The sequence below is a fragment of the Amblyomma maculatum genome, chromosome 2 (genome assembly GCF_055883805.1).
Source record: "Amblyomma maculatum isolate TAMU_Amacu chromosome 2, ASM5588380v1, whole genome shotgun sequence".
Lineage (NCBI taxonomy): Eukaryota > Metazoa > Arthropoda > Arachnida > Ixodida > Ixodidae > Amblyomma > Amblyomma maculatum.
In genome coordinates, this window is record NC_139345.1 from 105,679,172 (window position 1) to 105,698,189 (window position 19,018).

Here is a 19,018-nt window from a genome sequence, read left to right on the forward strand (position 1 = left end):
GTCATCGCCGAAGTCCTAACAAGCCTTGTGCACACGCCGCGAAATCTCCGCAGTCGAGTCCGCATCTGCGCCAGACTGCAGCCATGGGTCCATCTAAATGTGGAAGCACAAATAAGCAAGCACCGCGGTAGCTGCTGCACCGGACAGAGAAGAGCCCGCATTGACGTCATTCGGGCGATTCGGGCTTCTCGGGAAGTCCGTATGAGTGCGAGCGTGAGCATGTGTGTGTGCGAAAGAGAGAAGAGACAGGCAGCGAGAGAGAGAAAAAAAAAAAAAGAAAAGATGCAATATTTGTGTGGAATTTATAAACATTGCCCTCACTGCTGCCGCGAGACTACTACATTAAACAGAAAGCTGCGAAACCAAATAAAGGAACGAAACAAAGGACATAAAGAAACTCAGCGTGCTAGAACTTGACTATGTACTGTAAGTTTTCACAATTACGTCAATCCCTGTAAGCAAACTGAAAAAAAAAAAAAAAAAAAAAACAGAAAAAAAAAGAAAGAAAAGGACAGGTTAGTGAAAGTCAATCGCAATGAAAGATATTCCAAGGTATGACAATATACTGTCCTTTCTTTGCAAGAGTCAAGGCAGGTGAAATGCTTATGAGAGTCAAAAAATGAAAACTGTTCACCATAAAATTAATTGAAGTCCAATATAAGAATATCTATGGCAATGATATTAAGCAATTACCTTAGCAATATCATAAACAAGGAGACAAAGGCTATGCAGCAGTCTATAAAAGTATCCAAAAACGCAAACTGATGTCCTTCTTTCTCTCTACAAATATGCTATAGATTATATACTGTTCCAATTTCCATACTAGCTTAAACCTTGCACTATGTTTCATGCATCAGAGATGCAAGAAAACAGTGCATGCACTGCTTTTGCAACATAGTCAGTAAATTCATTAGGGTTGAAAAAAGAAAATTTTCCTCCAGTCCATCTCGGTCCTATATAAACCCACAGCAGGAGCAGCAGTAGGACTATCTCAGTGACTCTAAACAAGCACTAACGTGCATGCCCTCAGTTGACTGCGTTAGTTCATGCTATGCCCTGCCTATGCATTAGAGGATATAAACCCACAGCAGGAGCAGCAGTAGGACTATCTCAGTGACTCTAAACAAGCACTAACGTGCATGCCCTCAGTTGACTGCGTTAGTTCATGCTATGCCCTGCCTTTCTATGCATTAGAGGAAATGGCAAAATTGAGGCAGACATGTCACATTGTTGGATGTGTTAACAACAGGGCAAACAAGAAAAGCATGCCTCGGTTAGCAAATTTCTCTCACAATCCCACGACTGTCAACAGGAAAAGAGAGAAATGTACAGTACAAGCATTTTACAGTAAAGTGATTACAAAACGTAGGCAAAGTTATTTCAAATGCCACAAATAACATTTCCTGCATTATGCCCTTTAAATCTCTTAAGGCAGCAGTCAAAAAGCTAAGGCCAAGCTTGCAGGCTTGCAGTCAGCACTTTATCAGTGACAGTAAAGTAGAGGAAGAATGCAACCCTAAGTAGAACCCTCGCATTCGTCTCCCACTCTTCTGAAAAACAGGTCTCCCAGCAGCTCCCACAACTCCTACAGGTGCTATATTTCAGGCAGGTTTCAAAACAAAATGCCAGTGTTATACATGATAAAGCTTGCATGGAGCACAGCTTTGCCGAAAACTTCACAGCCAAGTATGAGTTGGGGTTTATAAAGAGCAAAAGGGACAACCTATGTCAGCCAGGCGCACAGGCCCATCTTTATGTAGTTTTCCTTGGCTTCAGTGAGTTTGTCACAGCATCTTTTTGGACGTCCCACTATGATGCGCAGTCTGTTATTGGATGTCTTTATCAGCGCATTAACTTATGAAATTTATCGTATTTTCTCTATTCTAAGCACTGACTTCCATTACAGCTTTCAAACAGCTGGAACCAAACTATGCAATGCGAGCCCGCGATGCCTGTGAATCCTGCCGAGCACTGCTTTGATGTTAATAGCAGGCCCACGTGACAACATGCTGATCGAGTTATAGGGGTCACTTTTGGCTGGTTTTTGGCATTCTATACCCCCATCTGTCATGTAGCATATGAACAGAGCAATAGATTAAGCTGGAAACCATACCACGAACACCGCGCCTCCTCAGGAATCTGATAACTCCGGTTCAGCTACAGAGTGAGAAACCACACTTGGCGGCTTTGGATACCGCACCCCCTTGCAAAAAAGGACGTGCTTAAAATTGCATGCAAACTTTTTTTTTTTTTTTTTTTTTCAAGATCTTTTTTTTTTTTTTTTTTTTGCAAGAATTGGGGGTGAGGGGAGTTGTAGATTCTTAGATTCAGAAAAATGTGGCATATTGCCACATTAGACTGTAAGCAAGTCATACAGGTACCACAACTACAACACCGCCCCACCGTATACTAAGGAATCTTCTTAAAGGAGACCTAATTATCCGTGTAGATGGGGGTACACAGTTTAAAACTGTACTGGTGGACATTGGGCTCCTTGCTTATATTTCAGCTACTGTTTCATACAGAGCGTGGATTCCCCATGCTGTTTAATACTTTACGATTTACTGTGTTATTCGGTATGGTTTACAGCATGTCCTAATTCATACAGACTGAGAAACATCAGGGAGATTCAACAACAGCTGCTGGCAAAACAACATCCGCTACCAGTGACTGGATTCACATGCCCTAAGCTCAGCAGGCAATACGATTGAGGGCGTCCTTTTTGATTTTATTTTGCATTAGCAGAATACTTGTTATCCCCATCCTATATTCATATGAAAGTATTTGAAGCGATTGACGTGTCATCAATGCGTTTGTCATTTATTCAAGTTTAGGTATGCACAATGAAATAGGTTGGCACCTGTGTAGTGCTATTACAGTTCTCTTCTCCACTAATTTTTGCAATTGGCATTCTAATATGCCATTGTAGTCTGAGTTTCAACAACATATGTTAAAAAATAAAGAAAGAGTTTTCAAGACCCTCATAGCCCCTTAATGTCTCCAGTTACTTTCATAGGTCTCAAAAAAGTAAACTTACTTTGCACAGAGCACAGGACAGTCCGGAAGTGAATGCACGAAGCAAGATGCTCCAAGTACCTGGTACATGCGCATTCAATGCAGTGCACAGTGCTTGTTGAGTGGTAGTTCCCTAAATATCTCTGGCATGTTCCAAAACACTTAGGCTTTAAGAAGAGCAGAATCCGCCGAAGGGAAAACATTTGCTTCATCACATTATATCCATTTTCAAACTGCACATATATATGTTGCGAAATGTGACATTGGCACAAGTGCATCTTGTATACCGAAGTATCTAATACATAGGCTGTTATCTTGTAGTGCATAAAGCAAAAAGAAAATCGAGTGAATTCAATTAATAAAGCGATGTACTATAAGAAAGCGCGCCTTCTATAATGTGAAGGTTGGTGACATGGTTGTATCAACTCTGCCGGGGTAGCGCAGTGGTTAAGGCGCTCGACTATAGTGCCCAAGGATGCGGAATCAAATCAACCGCTTTTCGATGGAGGCGAAAAGCAAGGCACCCATGTGAAGTGCGATGCCACCGCACGTTAAAGAACCACAGGTGGTCGAAATTTCCTGAGCCCTCCACTACGGCGTCTCTCATAGCTGAATCGCTTTGGGACATTAAACCCCTTAAAGGGACACTAAAGACACCTAAATATGCTATCAAACTCTAATAAACGACATTTCGTGACATTGTTTCCACACATCCGGCAGCAAAAAAATCGAATTACTGCTGAGATATTATGATAAGAAGTTGAGGTTTTTTTTTTTTTTGTTCCCGCCGATCGAATTCAAACTGTTTTTTCCTACTACGTAGTGGGGTAGAATGACGCACACTATGACGCAAGAGGAGACTCCGTGATTGTTGGTGAGCGGAGAGCGGAATTGAGGAAGCTGAGCCGGCGCGGCCCGCGACATCGACTGGTTAGAATCCCTCAGGGGCCAACATGGCAACAGCATACTCGCAATCGATCATCAGCTCGCAATAAGTGATGGCCACAGCCGAAATAAATAAAACGATGAAGAGAGTAATTTACCGAGCGATGGGCCCATAAAGGAGAAAAAAAACAGAGCACTTGTAATGCATAATACTTTACGTGTTTCTCAAGCTTTTGTGCTTCTTCTTGCACTGCGTATAAACAAACCAATCCCTCGGTCATCACAACACTTCCCGAAATGTTTACATCCAAATAAGATTTAGTTACCAGCAAAATAGCGTCCTCGCTGCTGCGCTTGCCAGTTTTGAAGCTTCGTCGTGCTTTTTTCCTTGAAGGTTTGTGCTACAGCTCTGTGTTCAGCAAAAATAACGTCCACGGTAGCAGAGCATGACAGAAGAGCCGGCGCTCCTAAATTTGCCACCACTGTGCAAATCCACATGTTAAAATGATTCCAGTGCACAATATAGTGCTCATAGGCATCCAGAATATTAGTTGCAAGTCGTGAGAGCAGGCAGCATGCTCCGATGGTCAAGAAATTGTAATTTTTAGACTGGCAGCAATGGCCTGTACACCTCGAAACATAAAGCTCCATTATAAATGCGACAATGACATCTGTCTCGGCGTGGCCGAGTGGTCAGCGCGGAACGTTACAGAGCAAGCAGTAGTGAGTTCAAATCCCGCTGCTGGTGTCGCATTTTTTTTTCTACAAATTGATTTTTTTCAATTTTTACTTTTTATCCGAGGCCCTTTTTTCCCCGGACAACCAGCGCAGTAGGCAAGGATGCAATTGGGGAACAATGACATTTGGAATAAGATCGACGCTCTCCTTGGTATGATAGGTAAGTATGCCCCTTTTGTTTACGATGCCTGCGAATAGCACGTTGAAGCTCTTGTTGCCACAGTATATGGGTCAGATGTGCCATGATTTAGTGAACAATTGAATAATAATGTGTTTTTCCTTCGGCACTTAGCATAGCTGTATGCTTTTTGTGGCGTACGTAGCTGCAGTCGAGCGGTCAGGTCAGGGTTAACGGGAGCTCGCAGTTGAAGCGGCGACGACGGCGATATGTTGGCTTATAAGTGTGAATGAAGGAGCATGTCGGCGGCAGTGGATTTCGCTCGCTCGCGCCTCCGAATGCTCAAATCTGAACGAGCCAGGCGCATCTGCTTCTCCGAGCTCGTATTTCGGGCACTGCAGGTCCAAAATGAAACTATCTGAGCACGCACGAAGTGCCTGAGCCGGAACATAACCGGAACTGAAGGCGCCTCCAAGTATATTTTTGTATTTGCCTTGCAACGTTTATGTTGTCTTTTTGCCGTCGTTTACGTATGATAAAAGCATGTTATCATATTCGAGACAAAACCGACTACCGTATTCAAACGGGCAACATAATTTGCATTTGTCAGCCTCCGGCATCCCTAGCGCGTCACGTGATCTGTAGTTGCGAGTCTCGGCCGTTCCTGCTGTGGCGGCGATACTACCTGTATTTCTGTCCTTGCTCTTTACTACCTTATAACAGCTCTGTTTTCAGTAAGAGTGGTTATTTTAATCAGGAATTGACCTTCTATCGATGCAAGCGAACTTCATTTTTCTCTTTAGTGTCCCCTTAACCTAAATTAAACTAAACTAAAAGGTTGTATCGGGTTGAGGTGCCACAGTATCAGTGCGTGCAAGGTGCTTGCAAGGCAGAGGCTTGGTGAAATAATAATAATAAAAAATGAAAACAAATTATTAGTAAATTTTTCAGTTGAAACCACTGCCCATTTATTGGAGCAAACTCACAGTATAGACAGGCTCAGCATTGCAGGTGACCATATAGCGCTTGCTAGCAGAAGGTACCAGGCATGTGTATGCGTTAGCGCTGTGTAATTAGCAAAATTTTCAATGTGAAGCCAATTTGAATACTAAAACTGAGTGTGAATCATACATTATTTAAATACAGCTGAGTAAAATTGAACATGATATCTTCTGAAAGCGGTGGCCAGGAAAAGTGAATTTATTAGAGGTCTAAAATTTTTGGCGAGAAAGTGAATACTAGTAATAAAGAAAATTGATCGTAAATACAATACTTTTTAATAATTTCATAAAGTTAGAACACATTGCTTAAAATTACAAAAAAAAAAGCATTTTAACAAAACACATCTTAGAAAAGAAGCAAAGATATAGAAAGAAAATGAAGCTTCCATCCATCATCAGTAAAATTTGTTATACATGTATGTCTACCTGGCAAAGAAAGCAGGAATCATGCAGTAATATTTTGTTTCAATTATCTGACAACAACTGTTGCCACTGAGAAAAAGCTACATCATATTTTGACTTGCTGCTCACATGGAAAAGTAATTGTTACTGAATGCTCATGAAGCATTTGCAAAGCCACAAGAGAACTGACATCAGCAGTCAATTAACAACGAGGCAAGGCACTGAAAAAATGCAACAAGATGGCTCAAGAAGTGGACAAAAGGGCGGCAACCCGAGCAGCAATGCTAGAGGGAGCATCCCTTTCACGTTCCCTCACGATGTCGGAAAACAAAACTTTGGTAGTGGAATGCTGCTTGAAATACTACAGCATTTACGACATCACACAGCTCGCTTAGATCTCACATACAAATTTCGCCAGACTGGAAGCCCTGCGAATGCTGTTGTGAACCATGAAGACGTGAAAACGAAAGTGCACTGAGACGCCAAAGTACACCTACTTCGCTGCATGCGCATATTTGAGAGACATTCATACTTTCGAACTGAAATTAAACTGTGCTAGTATTGTATACAGTATTCCACCTAAGTGTTTTTTATTCTTGCTGTTTGCAGAATAAAATCCTGAATGTGGCAGCAGCTTTTCGATGGAGGCGAAAAGCAAGGAGCCGACGTTAATGCATGCTAAAGAACTCCAGGAGGTCGAAATTTCCGGAGCTCTCCAGTACGGCAGCTCTCATAGCCTGAATTGCTTTGGGACGTTAAACTCCATAAACCAAGCAATCATTTTGCTGTTTCTGCGTCAATTTTGTTGCTCCTGCTTCATTTGATGCTGAGATTACATGATGTGACCATCTTCATCAACGTTCACAGGCCTTAGGGAATGTAGTCACAACAATGCCTATATTGTGACTTGAGAACACGTGATATTACTGCATTGTTACTCCCATTTTTGAAGACTGCCTTCATGCTCTTTTAAAAACTGACCTTCGTAGCCTGCTGCTTGAACTCAGTTACACCTAAAATGTCCCCCTGAGAGAGCACATACAATACATGAATACCTTCTCTAATGTGCTGCCTTCTTGCCTCCTTCCCCTGACAACTTTGCCACTGGCTAGCCTACGTGCACTGTGGCGTTGGCGCCATTGCCCAACTGCTGCATGGCATTTATAATTAGAGCACAGTGTGGCTGTCACTAAGGGCAAAGAACACGAGGTGAAATCATGTGAATAATAATTACTGTAATTATTAAATTCTACACACTCCTTTTTTCCATGATCATGATGCGCGAATTGAGGGGATGGGGAGGGGGGGGGGGGCGCTTAGATTAAAAAAATTTTAATGACCCCGCCGCCTTCCATCCTTTCTTTTTTTTTCATTTTACCGCAATATCTTGACAACACGGGTGCCAGAAATACCAATTTAGTTGTCAAATATCTTCAGCAAACATGATTACCGTTCACCTAACCTTCAAGCTGCAGGCAGTCCTTTATAACCTCGAGGAGTGCTTAGATTCGCGAAAATAAGGTATTAAAAAATGCTCAGTGGGCAAAGTGCTTATACAGATTTATATATAAGAGAGAGAGAGATATATTTTAATGGCAACAGGAGATGTCTGCCTGGTGGTAAGCCTAGCATGCTACTCCTGATGAGGGTTGAGGGATGAGGGTGACAGATTGTGGGAGGGGAAGGGGAAATAAATGAGAAAAAAAGAGAATCGGTGTCGCACACTTTCACACGCACATAAGCACACACACATGAGTTTTTAAAGGGTATTGATCAACCCTGTGTCCTTAAGAAAAGTTAACTTTCATACGCACATAATCACACACAGATGAGTTTTAAAGGGTATTAATCAACCCTGTGTCCTTCAGAAAAGTTAGTAAGGCCTTGGTAGCTCGCGCAGCAGACGATCCGTCGCACCAAGGACCCAGGACATGTTCAAGGTGCAAGGCTGTTTCTTTAGGTAAGCTTAAATTATTGCGCAGTGTCCTGCGATGTGCAGTAAACCGTTGACAGGATGTTACCAAATGTTCAAAATTTTCACACACATCACATGTAGAGCACAGAGGCCTGTTCGCTATGCATATTTTATGTAGGAAGTAGTTTGTGTAGACAGTTTCGATGCCACCTGTTCAAATTGTGAGGAATTCGAAAGACGCAAGTGGGAGCTATTCGGTGTAGAGGTCGATATTGATGGTTCGGGTCACACCACAGAGAGCGTTGCAATCGCCACGATTCAGTTGCTACAAGTCTTGCTGCATCTCTTCGTGAGAATGGTATTGAAATTGTCCTTGTGGAATCTTTTAGTTCTTTTGCAGCGGTGTCTGCGAGGTCGTTGCCCGTGATGCCGCAGTGAGATTTATATAAGATGCTATCTATTATATATCTATTTATATATAAGATGCTATCTATGAGGCATATACCATATTTTTCTGTGTATAAGTCGTGTTCCCCCCCACCCCCCCCCCCCCTTCCAAATTTTTGTCAGGGTGTCTTAGCCACCGGTGCAGTTTATGTATGGAAAAAATCTGGGCCGTGGCGGCCTCACCCTGGTTCGTGCCAGAAAACGCGCTGCACTTTGGCTTAACTACAGAACCTCTTTCAGCTCCATTTCCCACCCATCATTGCTTCCCAGTTCCGGTACCCGCCATAAGTGGATACATTCTTTTCCCTAGAATCAATTCTTTGTTTTCCTGACACCTCCTCCCACGCATGTCTTGTCTTCGCTGCAACAGTGCATGCCCCCACTGAGAGTGGAATGCGGTGGCTTCGAGTGCTGTGTCCGTGGATTTCTTCCACCTAGCTGCAGTGGCATTCCATTGCTTAAAACCACTCCCAGCTCTTCAGTCACACAATCGATCCCCTCTCTACACATCGCGTTGTAAAGGAATTTTAGAAAATTTCTATGCTCTGCAGGGCAGCCTAGAAAGTAAATAAAATCAACTGAGCCGCGTCCCATAAGAGGTGGTCTAGGTATCAGCCCTCAGCATTGTGATCCCACCCTCTCTCGATTTTACCCCTAACATTCACAATAAGAACCCCCCTCCCAGAGTAGGGCTACAAAGGCAAGTCTCCTTCCTTTTTCTGTCCAGCCTTGGTTCCTTATATATATCACTGCAAGTCGATCCCCTGATTGCGCTGGAGTGGTGTGTATCACATCTGTCGCGTCGTGCCTTTTTTCTCGCTAACCATGACGCCATTTGCGAGGCGAGAAAGTAATGACGTGAAGTTCAAGCTGCGCGCAGTTGAATTTGCAGAGGAGGATGGGAACCGGACTGCAGGAAGGAAGTTTGAGGACAGCGAAAAAAAATTACCGGTGATTGGCGCAAAGCTGTTAGTGCGGTCCAAACAATGAAGTCGACCAAGAAGGCCAACCGCGGCAAAAGGCGTGCTGGCCAGAGCTGGAGGATCATCTGCTTGTGGGTCCTTGAGAAACGAGCCGAATGCGGGGGCCTGTGTACAGTGCAGCTCTGTCTTAAGGCGAAGACCCTAGCAACAAAGATGAATGCTGTTGGGTTCAATGGCGGTCCATCGTGGTGCTTCCATTTTATGCTGTGGAATAAGTTGGTGATGCGAGCGTGGACGACAATGTGCCAGAATCTTTCCGACGACTTTCAGGAAAAGCTGGAGAACTTCAGTGCATTCGTGACAGCAGAAATCGCCAAGAAGAATGTCAGCCCAAGCCACACTGTCAATATGGAAGAAGTCCCGCTTACATTTGACATTCCCTTTGGAAGAAGCGTCGTTGAAAATATGGTAGCCATACACTAGAAAATATGGTAGTCATCTTGTAGCATGTAGCAAGAAAGTAAATAGCAAACGTAGAAGCAGAACTATGAGGATAAACTACAATGATACTAATGAACCCAGCGAGCCTCTCGGATGCAAGGTCCTGCCCTTGCATTGTTTTGCATTCCCACATTAGGGACACTGGCATGTGTTGTTGCAGCCATCGTTTTGTGCACAAGCCTGGCTCTGAGCACACAACTACAAATGTCTTGTGCCAAGATGTATGTGTACTCCATCAAAAACTGCCAAGTGTTGATATGTTTGTCGTTGCCCCTTATATTTTGGCTTTGCTGTCTTATAAATGTGACTGTAAAAATGCAAGCCATTCATCGCATGCTTTTTGAAATGATAACGACAAACACAAAAACGAGTAAAGTAAAATAGGGGCTTCTAAAATGTGATGCTGCCACTAATTAGAATCAAATATAATAGCGGGCTATGCTGAGTTCCGCCCAAAGAACCGAAAGGACAATTTGTACATTTCAGGTTTTTATCTGAAGAGGTTTGGGGGTCCCAATTTTCAAGCCTTATTAACACATCTTTTTGTTCAGTACTTTTCATAAACAACATACACATCATGCATGGGCTGTGTGCAGGAAGAGGTGGTACTAGTATCGGCATAATTTTATGGCTAGTGCAGGTCACTTTCTGCAACTGGCCGCGGGAGAAGAACCTTGATAGATTTTGAACAAACTTGCTTTGTTAACCACTTAGTCATTTTACTCCACATTTAAAGAATGCAGCTAACTGTGGCAAATCTCATCAGAAAATGATCAAGGACAATGTAAACCATCCCCTCCCCCCTCCCCCCCCCCCCCCCCAAAAAAAAAAAAAAGAAAAAGAAAAAAAAATTGGTGTCATGGCAAACAAGCGTTCTTTCTTTCTTCAAACACTCATCCCATCACTTCATAGCTTAGTGAAGGATGTATGGGCGCGCATTTCTCAACTGTCAGTAGAACAGTACAAGAAGTCAGCAAACATACCGTATTTGTGAGAACGGGCAACAGCATAATAAAGAACGCCTGATTCCACTACTTTTCTGTTGCAATTGGGTTAGCACTCTGCTTTTAAACACACAATACAGCAGTTTGAATACCATTTTTCCTACAAAGTTGTGTTTGCTTTTTACACATTTATAACACTTAAAATATACGTCGTTTATCGTGGAGGCGTGTTGCCCTTTATAGCGAGTTAAGAAGATGTTTTTGTACCGAAACCACTGTAAGGCCCGCCAATACATAGAAGTTGTTCTCATCTTTTTCTTTGTTCCAGCAAACAATTATCATGCAAATAATTCATAGTTAACCCTTAAAGTGTGTGTTACCTTTCAGGTTCCATTCTTCGATATTTTGGAGCAAGATTCGTCATTTAAAAAGGCTCCACACATCCTTGAAATGAAGCTGGAAGTTAGCTGCATTGCACTGTTGCCAAAATCAAAAAGTACAATGTGTACCTATACGCCTATAGCACCTATACACCTATACACCTATAGCAACAACTGCACTGGTAGCACCACCTTTTGGTTGCTGCAGCATTCATGCCTAGTCCCAAGGAGGTGAGTCCTCCACGTTGATGACAATGCTGCCACTTCTTGGGTTGAGAACAAGCTGCCAATCATTTAGTGTCATTACGGTGCATCTTGAATCTACAGAACAGTTCAGACAGCCTACTTGTCAGACTGCTGCTGCTGCTGATGATGATGATGACTTGTCCCCAGCTGCTCCCAAACCACATGTCCCTTACACCAAACGAAAATGCCTTCCACGATGGCAAACAAGGCAAACTTTGTTAAGGAGTAGGTAGACACACCAAATTACAGTTGCGTGTACTGCCTTTCGATTGATACATAGCACATTACAAAACATGAACAGCTAAAGAAATTGCACAAAAAGTGGCAAATAATTTGTAATGAAAGTTTTGGTTTCACCTGCCGAATTATGGCCGTGACATCATAATGAGTTAAGGTCATGTGAGCCACACAAAGACGCAGTACAGTCGCTGGTTTGTTCATTTTAATCTCACAAACTCTTGTGCAAGCCCACCTGAACGGTGGAGTTACGAATAGGCGGCTTCACAGCCATTGTTTGGCTGGCGTGATGCACACTTAAGAGTGCATCATTGCTAAACTCCTTCAATATTGAAGGAGTTTAGCAATGATATAAGGACACGAGGCTGCAAGGCTGCAATCTACTCATAGAAAACTGGACTGTACCACTCACCACGTTGAAGGCCTTAAGCTGTTCAATACTGAATTTCAGTATTCAGCTGCAAACTGTACTGCATTCATTCAGCCTCTTGACCAAGGAATTGTTAACAGCATGAAGTGCTCATACCAGTGTCATTGTCATCCTCATCAGTCAAACTATAACCGCTGCAGGGCGAAGGCCTTTCCCATATTCCTCCAGTTAACCCGGTCCTGGGCTAACTGCATCCACTTGACCCCTGCAAGCTCCCTAACCTCATCCTCTCACCTGATTTCTTGCCGTCCCCTGTTACGTTTTCCTTCCCTTGGTATCCAATTTGTTAACATTATCGACCATCGGTTATCCTCTATTTGCACTACATATTCTACCCATGCCCAGTACGTCTTCTTGTTTGCCACTATAGAATGTCAAAAACTCGAGTTATTTCTCTGACCCACTCTGTCCGCTTCCTGTCTTTTAATGTTACGCCTGCAATTTTCGGTCCACAGCTCTCTGCGTTGTCCTCAATGTGAGTAGAACCCGTTTCATAATCTGCAAGTACTTGCCCAATGCACTCCATCCCAATCTTATTCTCCTAGTTATTTCCCTTTCGTGGTCCAGATCTGCGATTACTACCTGTCCTAAGTAGACATATTCGCCTACCACTTCCAGTGCCTTGCTACCTATTGCAAACTGCTGTTCCTTTCCCAGGTTATTGAACATTACCTTAGTCTTCTTGTGAAATACAATGTACATTAATTCAAATGCGGCATCTCAACATCCATTTTGAGCGAGAAAACAAAGGTTGGAATTTTGCAAGAAGTTGGAATGCTTGAAGCATCCTGACAGGAAACAAGTGCAGTCATTGTTAGGAGCTGTTTTAAAAATGCTCAGAAAACAAAAGAGGTTCGGGCTGTAGAAGTTAACAGTGAGCAGGAGCCTTCAAAACAGGAGTCATCACGGCCACGAAACTTTGCCGAAGCTTGGGTTCCAATGCCGACGAACGAACAAGTTCTAGATCATGATTAACAAAGAGAGATTAGATGAGGCGCAGATGGAATGTGACAGATATACTGTTACAGATGGGATCTTCAGGAGTTGATTCACCATGCACTTTGTGGAATGTGACAGATATACTGATACAGATGGAATCTTCAGGAGTTGATTCAACATGCACTTTGTCTTCCACACAGCAAAGGAAGTGCTGGATCTCGTCAAGTTTTGCGCCACTTCGTGGGCGCACTGGGCACTGAGAGAGCAACTTTAGGTACCTTGATGGCTTAGATATGTTCACTGTTGCCATTCCTCTTGAACAGTAAGAGAACAAAGTCACTCGATTTTTTACAGCAAAATAAATGCGCTCTGGATGAGTTTACCAACATTTATTCTTTCCTTTTACTTCATTTCTGCATTTCGTTTTTTTTTTCTTCATTTTGACGCGAAAATGGCATGTACCGAAAATGTCGCTATAATGAATATTTTTCAAATTCTGTCAATTTCATTATATCCCAGTTCGACCATATGACGCAATAAGGCCAGTGGTTCATGACTGCGTGCATGTCTTTCGCTTCATCTTCACAATTCACATCCGAAACATTTGACAAAAAACTCTCCATGGTTTGGTGTAAATGAGTAGTTATGATTAAGGGGGCACACAAAGTGGGAGGAACGAGGCGTGAGATTTGTTCCACACAAAGCTGCGGTCAGTGCCTTGTACTTCCTGTGCTCCGCACCTCTTACTGTGTTCCACCAATTAGCCCAAACTGGTACATGCACTCACATTGTGACTGAGTAGTCGGCTTCAAAAACTTGATGCTGCTGTTGCTGTTTTCAACACCTGCTGCTAAAGCAAAAACACCTGTGGAATGGTTTTACCTTGGGATGTCTTCATCACTTGGTGCTTTGGAGGTGCTCAAGTTCGTATCACTATGGTATTCCCCTAGGGACAGGTTCACTGCAACAGATCAGATGGTCCCAAAGTTGAGGAATGCAGCATGCAACGTGTTTGCCAAATATGTCAACAAAAGTGCTTGTGAATTTGCATGCCCCAGTAGCGAAAAGTCAAAATGGCAAAATTTAGCATGCAACAGAACATGTTTGAGCTTTAATGAAAGAGGCTCTAAAGCAGTCTTGGAAGGTTTTCTTCATGCAAAGTCTAGGTAAGAGTAAAATAGCATCACACACTTAAGTGCATTGGCATAAGTTACCAGCAAACATTCATAGGGTAAACAGCACAATGCAACTGTTTAAATGCATAGCTCCTCTACCTAATATTGCCATTTTTAAGCTGAAAAAACTTTTAGGAGTGTGCAAGAGTTTGCTTCCCCTGTACACATATTATACACTTTGAAGAACATCTACATCTATTATTATTTCATTAAAAAAATTCAGAAGCTACTGTAACCATGGTTAGTGATGGTGCACAGGTATACAGAAATCCTGTTGAATTTTTCTAATCTGAACTCCTGTAGCTTAATTTGAATTGGTGCTTAGATCTTGATACCATCAATGTATTAAATATGCCCAATCTCTCCCTCTCAGCTCTCATATTTGAGATGAGAGGGTGAGATTGGAAGGCAACCTTCCAGCACCTTTGGATGTTGGTTTGGGCACACTGCTTCTAGGCCACGCAGGCATATTCGTACGGCTTGGTTAAAGCGATTTTTTGTATCTATGCAAGGTGGTCTTTCATATAATGTGGTAGCTTACGCCCTTATGCAAATGAGTATGCATAGGATACTAGAGGCAGAAATTAAAAGATTAGCAATTAAGCAAACAGCAAAGTGCATGTATATTAATGAGCATCTGCAAAGGCAGCTGACAGATGGTAACCATCAATGCTGTTGCATAATAGTACCCTTAAAGATGTAGCATCCCAGCTTTTTATTTAAAGCCAGCGATGCTCCACACTCTTCTATCTAGGCAGTATTCACTGCAACTCTTTCCTCCTGGTGTAGCAGTTGCACGCAAAAGTGATAACGGATCAAATATGTTCAGGGAAGAATTCACTTGACAGGACACGAATTATGAGTGTCCATGAAGGGTGCCCCTATGCTGTGCCACAAAAATGCTTGTATGGCATGCAGCTGTGTTCAAGAGCTGCAATATGTTCCTTGACATCAACCTGGCTATGACATCCGCAAGACACGAGCCTCTCATTTCGATTTTCAGTTACACTGCACTGAACCAGCTGCTGTCGTCCTATCTTTGGAACCATAAGTTTGCAGGATTAAGAAAATTCCAGGTATCAATATGATCCCATTGGCCCCATTATATTTACTTTGTCTTGTAATCTACTCGGCTGCCCTAAATGTGGGTTCAGACGAGCAGACCAAATTGCAGACTGTACGCATGCCGCATTGCCCTGTGTGACATGGGAAGCAAACGTCCTTACTTAGAGTGATCTCTAGCAAGCGGCATGGACACAGACTGTCACGCTTCCGGGTTGTGGACCAGGCTAAAAACATGCCTCCTTATTTAGTCTGCACGAAGCGTTTGGCTGCATACCACGGCTGTTTTAGCTTGATTGGTCAGTCAACATGGCCCCACTCGTACAGTTAGCTACCAGAACAAAGTTGGCTTTGCCCCATGCGAGCGGCTATCATTTCGGCATGTTTTTCACTGCATTTGCCGTTCTAGCGTAGCCGTCTAATTTGTCCCTTTCGCATGCTTCACTTCATGTTCGCTCAGTGCATCTTTGCGAGTGTTGTGTGTTTCTGCATGCTTAAGTGCCTGCTTTTCTCTATTGTTTTTGTTTATTATGAGTGGAATTAAAAAAAAGTGCTCAGTGATGATGTGACCATAGAAATTTTAGCACTCAAGAGCTGCCAACCGATACGCAACATTGAACATGCCGACCACGAAATCAATGGGGCAAAATGGACCTGTGATATCCTCACTCAGCCCCGTACGCAGTCTGTATAATTTTTCTTTTTATGTATGAGCATAGGGAGCCAGTTGAGGCATTTTCCTGGCATTGATGTTGGGGTGCAATTGTCACACACAGTTGGTATAGTCAGATAAAGCTTGTAATTTGCAGTAAACGCAACACACAATTCCTCCATGACAGAAAGTAGCCCGCTTCTAAGTCCTTTTTGGCTACCTAAATAACCACCGAGCCATCACATCAAATTAAAAGCTCAAGCATTTTGATTTCTCAGGCTTGTTTAGTATAGTCAAATATAAAAAACTGATTTCTTTTACAGTTCAGCAGAGTAATAGACATGCCGCATACCGCGATCCTTAGTTAGCAACTGCTGTTTTTTTTGGGGGGGAGAGGAAGGGGAGGAGGGGGGGGGGTGGTTATATTTTAGTATATTTGGTGTATTGTCTGTTTGTGGTAGCAATCATAGCATTTTAAGCGTCTTTGGTGACTCATTGCAGTTAAGGTCAGAGTTTTCTAGATGCATAGCTATCACCAGTGTTTTTAAAGCCGCGCAAACAATTCTAGTATGCGGGGGAGGCAAATACAAATTTTTCGCTGCTTTGATGTGAACATGAATGTTTGAACAGGCTAGTGGATGCACAGTCACGTGGAATAGAGAGTGCACTGACATGCGCAGACCATTCGTGATGCGGTCTGCTCGTCTGAACAAACCTTCAGGAACAATTGGTTACGTGCTGTCTGCCTTGCATGCCCTGCCCATGGCTATTTCTTTTTATTATTTTAAGCTAGATGCCATGCAGTACCCTGACTAGTGGGTACTGCAAGCATTTGCACTGGCCTTCATGTTTCTGCTCGATATGTGAGTACTGGCAAGATACAAATAATGTTTACTTTTTGTCTCGAGTGATACTGGTGAGCTGCAGTGATTGGTGAGTGAGTACCTACTGAATGCACTTCAGCTCATTCCTTTTCTCCCAGTTGTTCCTATTCCTACGGTGCGAATCAGCTGTCACTAGTCGCTCAGGATAGACGCATCCCCTCATCACTTACAGTAACTCGCAGACTTTCACATCACAATCTACTGCTTCCTTCTTAGGCTATTAAAGGCTCCAGTTATAATTTTTGAAAATTTAGCGGAAAATTTACTCAATGCTTATTTCGGAAATCAATTTCTAGTAAAAAAAAAGTTTCCCATGCGAGAGTTGCCATTTTTTTCTTTCTGCAAATACTATTTTTCATGTAGGAATAACTGCTTCTAGTATCTTTTTTTTTTAGATAACAAACTTGGTATACCTCTGCACTCAAAGGTTGTGTAGTTAATCTTAGCTTATTTACTAGCGAGAGCAGTTTATGCAGCAGCAAACGACACACAAATCATCGTGTTTAGAGCAGTGGTACAACATGAAGTACTACCACCATAAGACAGAAGCATTTGCAGAACACATTTGCATATGGCACATGCAGCAATGACTGACTTATTTCTCATAAAATACACCTTTGGTTTTCTACTAGCTGTTTTCGTGTTTCATTATATTACGCAGGTCCCACTAGCTCTGCTGATTCAGTGAAGTCAGGTTTACAACATGTGTACTACTTATTTCAATTTTGTAGTGAGAAAAGACACAAGAATGAAGAAAGCACAACTAGCCCAACAGAAAAGCAACCACAGCGAGCTGGCAACAGTAACAGCTTCATAGAGACAAATACACTGACACTACCTATAAAAGCTGCCATACTTCAATGAAGTAGCAAGCAGTAATAGATTGACCAGCCGTTTCAAATGCCTTCGTGACTCTGCATCACAATTACAAAGGCCTCTGAGAAGCAAAAGATTTCCCTAAATATGTTAGCTCCACTAAGTGACCATGCTACCATGCTACTGAATAGAAGCTTGGCATTTGTGTCAGATATTAAAATGCAATAAAGCAGCAGCAATTGGTGATCCAGCACGGAACCAGACTGAGAGTGCAGTGCTATGATTAAAAAGTATGACTGTCACAAACTCCTGCAAGAGTGAGCTGTGATTGGTGGAAGAGGAAACTCACGGGGGGGTGTTCCCAGGCGTGTCTCTTGCACTGGGGGTGGGGGAGGTGGGGGCAGGGAGTGGTTGATGAACGAGAAGGGCTGGCTTTTGACCACGGTCAGGATGACATGGTCGCCTGTGTTCTTCAGCGTCGCCACAGCTTCTTCGTGGGTCACATTCTCCAGGTTCACATCGCCCACCTGCAATGCAAGGCAGCAGTGAGAAATTTTAAATACTGCATTCGAATCAACTTGAACCTGTCACTCTCATTGAACACCTAGAAACAAACCACTTAGGTCAAATGAGTATACATCAGCATAAAGCTATCCTACATGAAAGCACATGCAAAAGTATGGGAGTGCTGCTTACCTAGCTGTACAGGACCTGTTCACTCGGCAAGTTCAGTACATAGAAAATTAACAGTAGGCTGCTTTGTGCACCTTGAAATCTCCCAGAGCGTGGATGAAATAAAAGAGAAGTCTATACTGTGCCCGTCGATTCTATGTTCCATGTACTGTCCTTGCTTTTCCATGCAATTTCTTTTTTAAACATTTATAGGACTGTTGCATCACATAATACTTTGTAAAGCTTGCTTTTGCTCAGAAGCTGAGTCATGCAAGGAAGGGTGCATGAGCAGCAGATATAAATATTTAAATGTTGGTGAACAAAAGAGCACATTCTGTAAAACAAGCATGCTGATTACTGTGTGTGCTCCTCTGAGTGCGCATTTGTGTGTGCCGATTGCCGGTTGTGAAATTAGTACAGCCTTGCTGAAAGTTCCCCACGCATTTGGGCTTTCTGCTCGACTGTACAGTGAAGATTTTGTGGCATCCTCCTTAATTCGAAGACAAAGAAGTTAGAGGAGAAAGTCAATTCTCTCTCAAAGAAACTTGAAGCACTGGAGGTATAACAGATGCATCACATAGTTTACAAGAAACTTCATGGCATGAGAACTAGTGAAAATAAAAAGTCCTTTGAGAT

General features: G+C 42.8%; 1 protein-coding gene across 7 annotated transcripts in view; it reads right to left on the minus strand.

Annotated features, from left to right (window-relative positions):
• The window catches only part of dlg1 (MAGUK family member discs large 1), a 627,306-nt gene that overhangs the window by 112,683 nt on the left and 495,605 nt on the right, over window positions 1-19,018 (minus strand). For all 7 annotated transcript variants that reach the window (XM_084594971.1, XM_084594967.1, XM_084594969.1 and 4 more), the window contains 2 exons: window positions 18,060-18,237; window positions 14,004-14,082 (listed from right to left, as the gene is read on the minus strand). In XM_084594971.1, coding sequence (XP_084451097.1) covers window positions 14,004-14,082; window positions 18,060-18,237 — 257 coding nt within the window. The remainder of the gene's footprint in view (window positions 1-14,003; window positions 14,083-18,059; window positions 18,238-19,018) is intronic.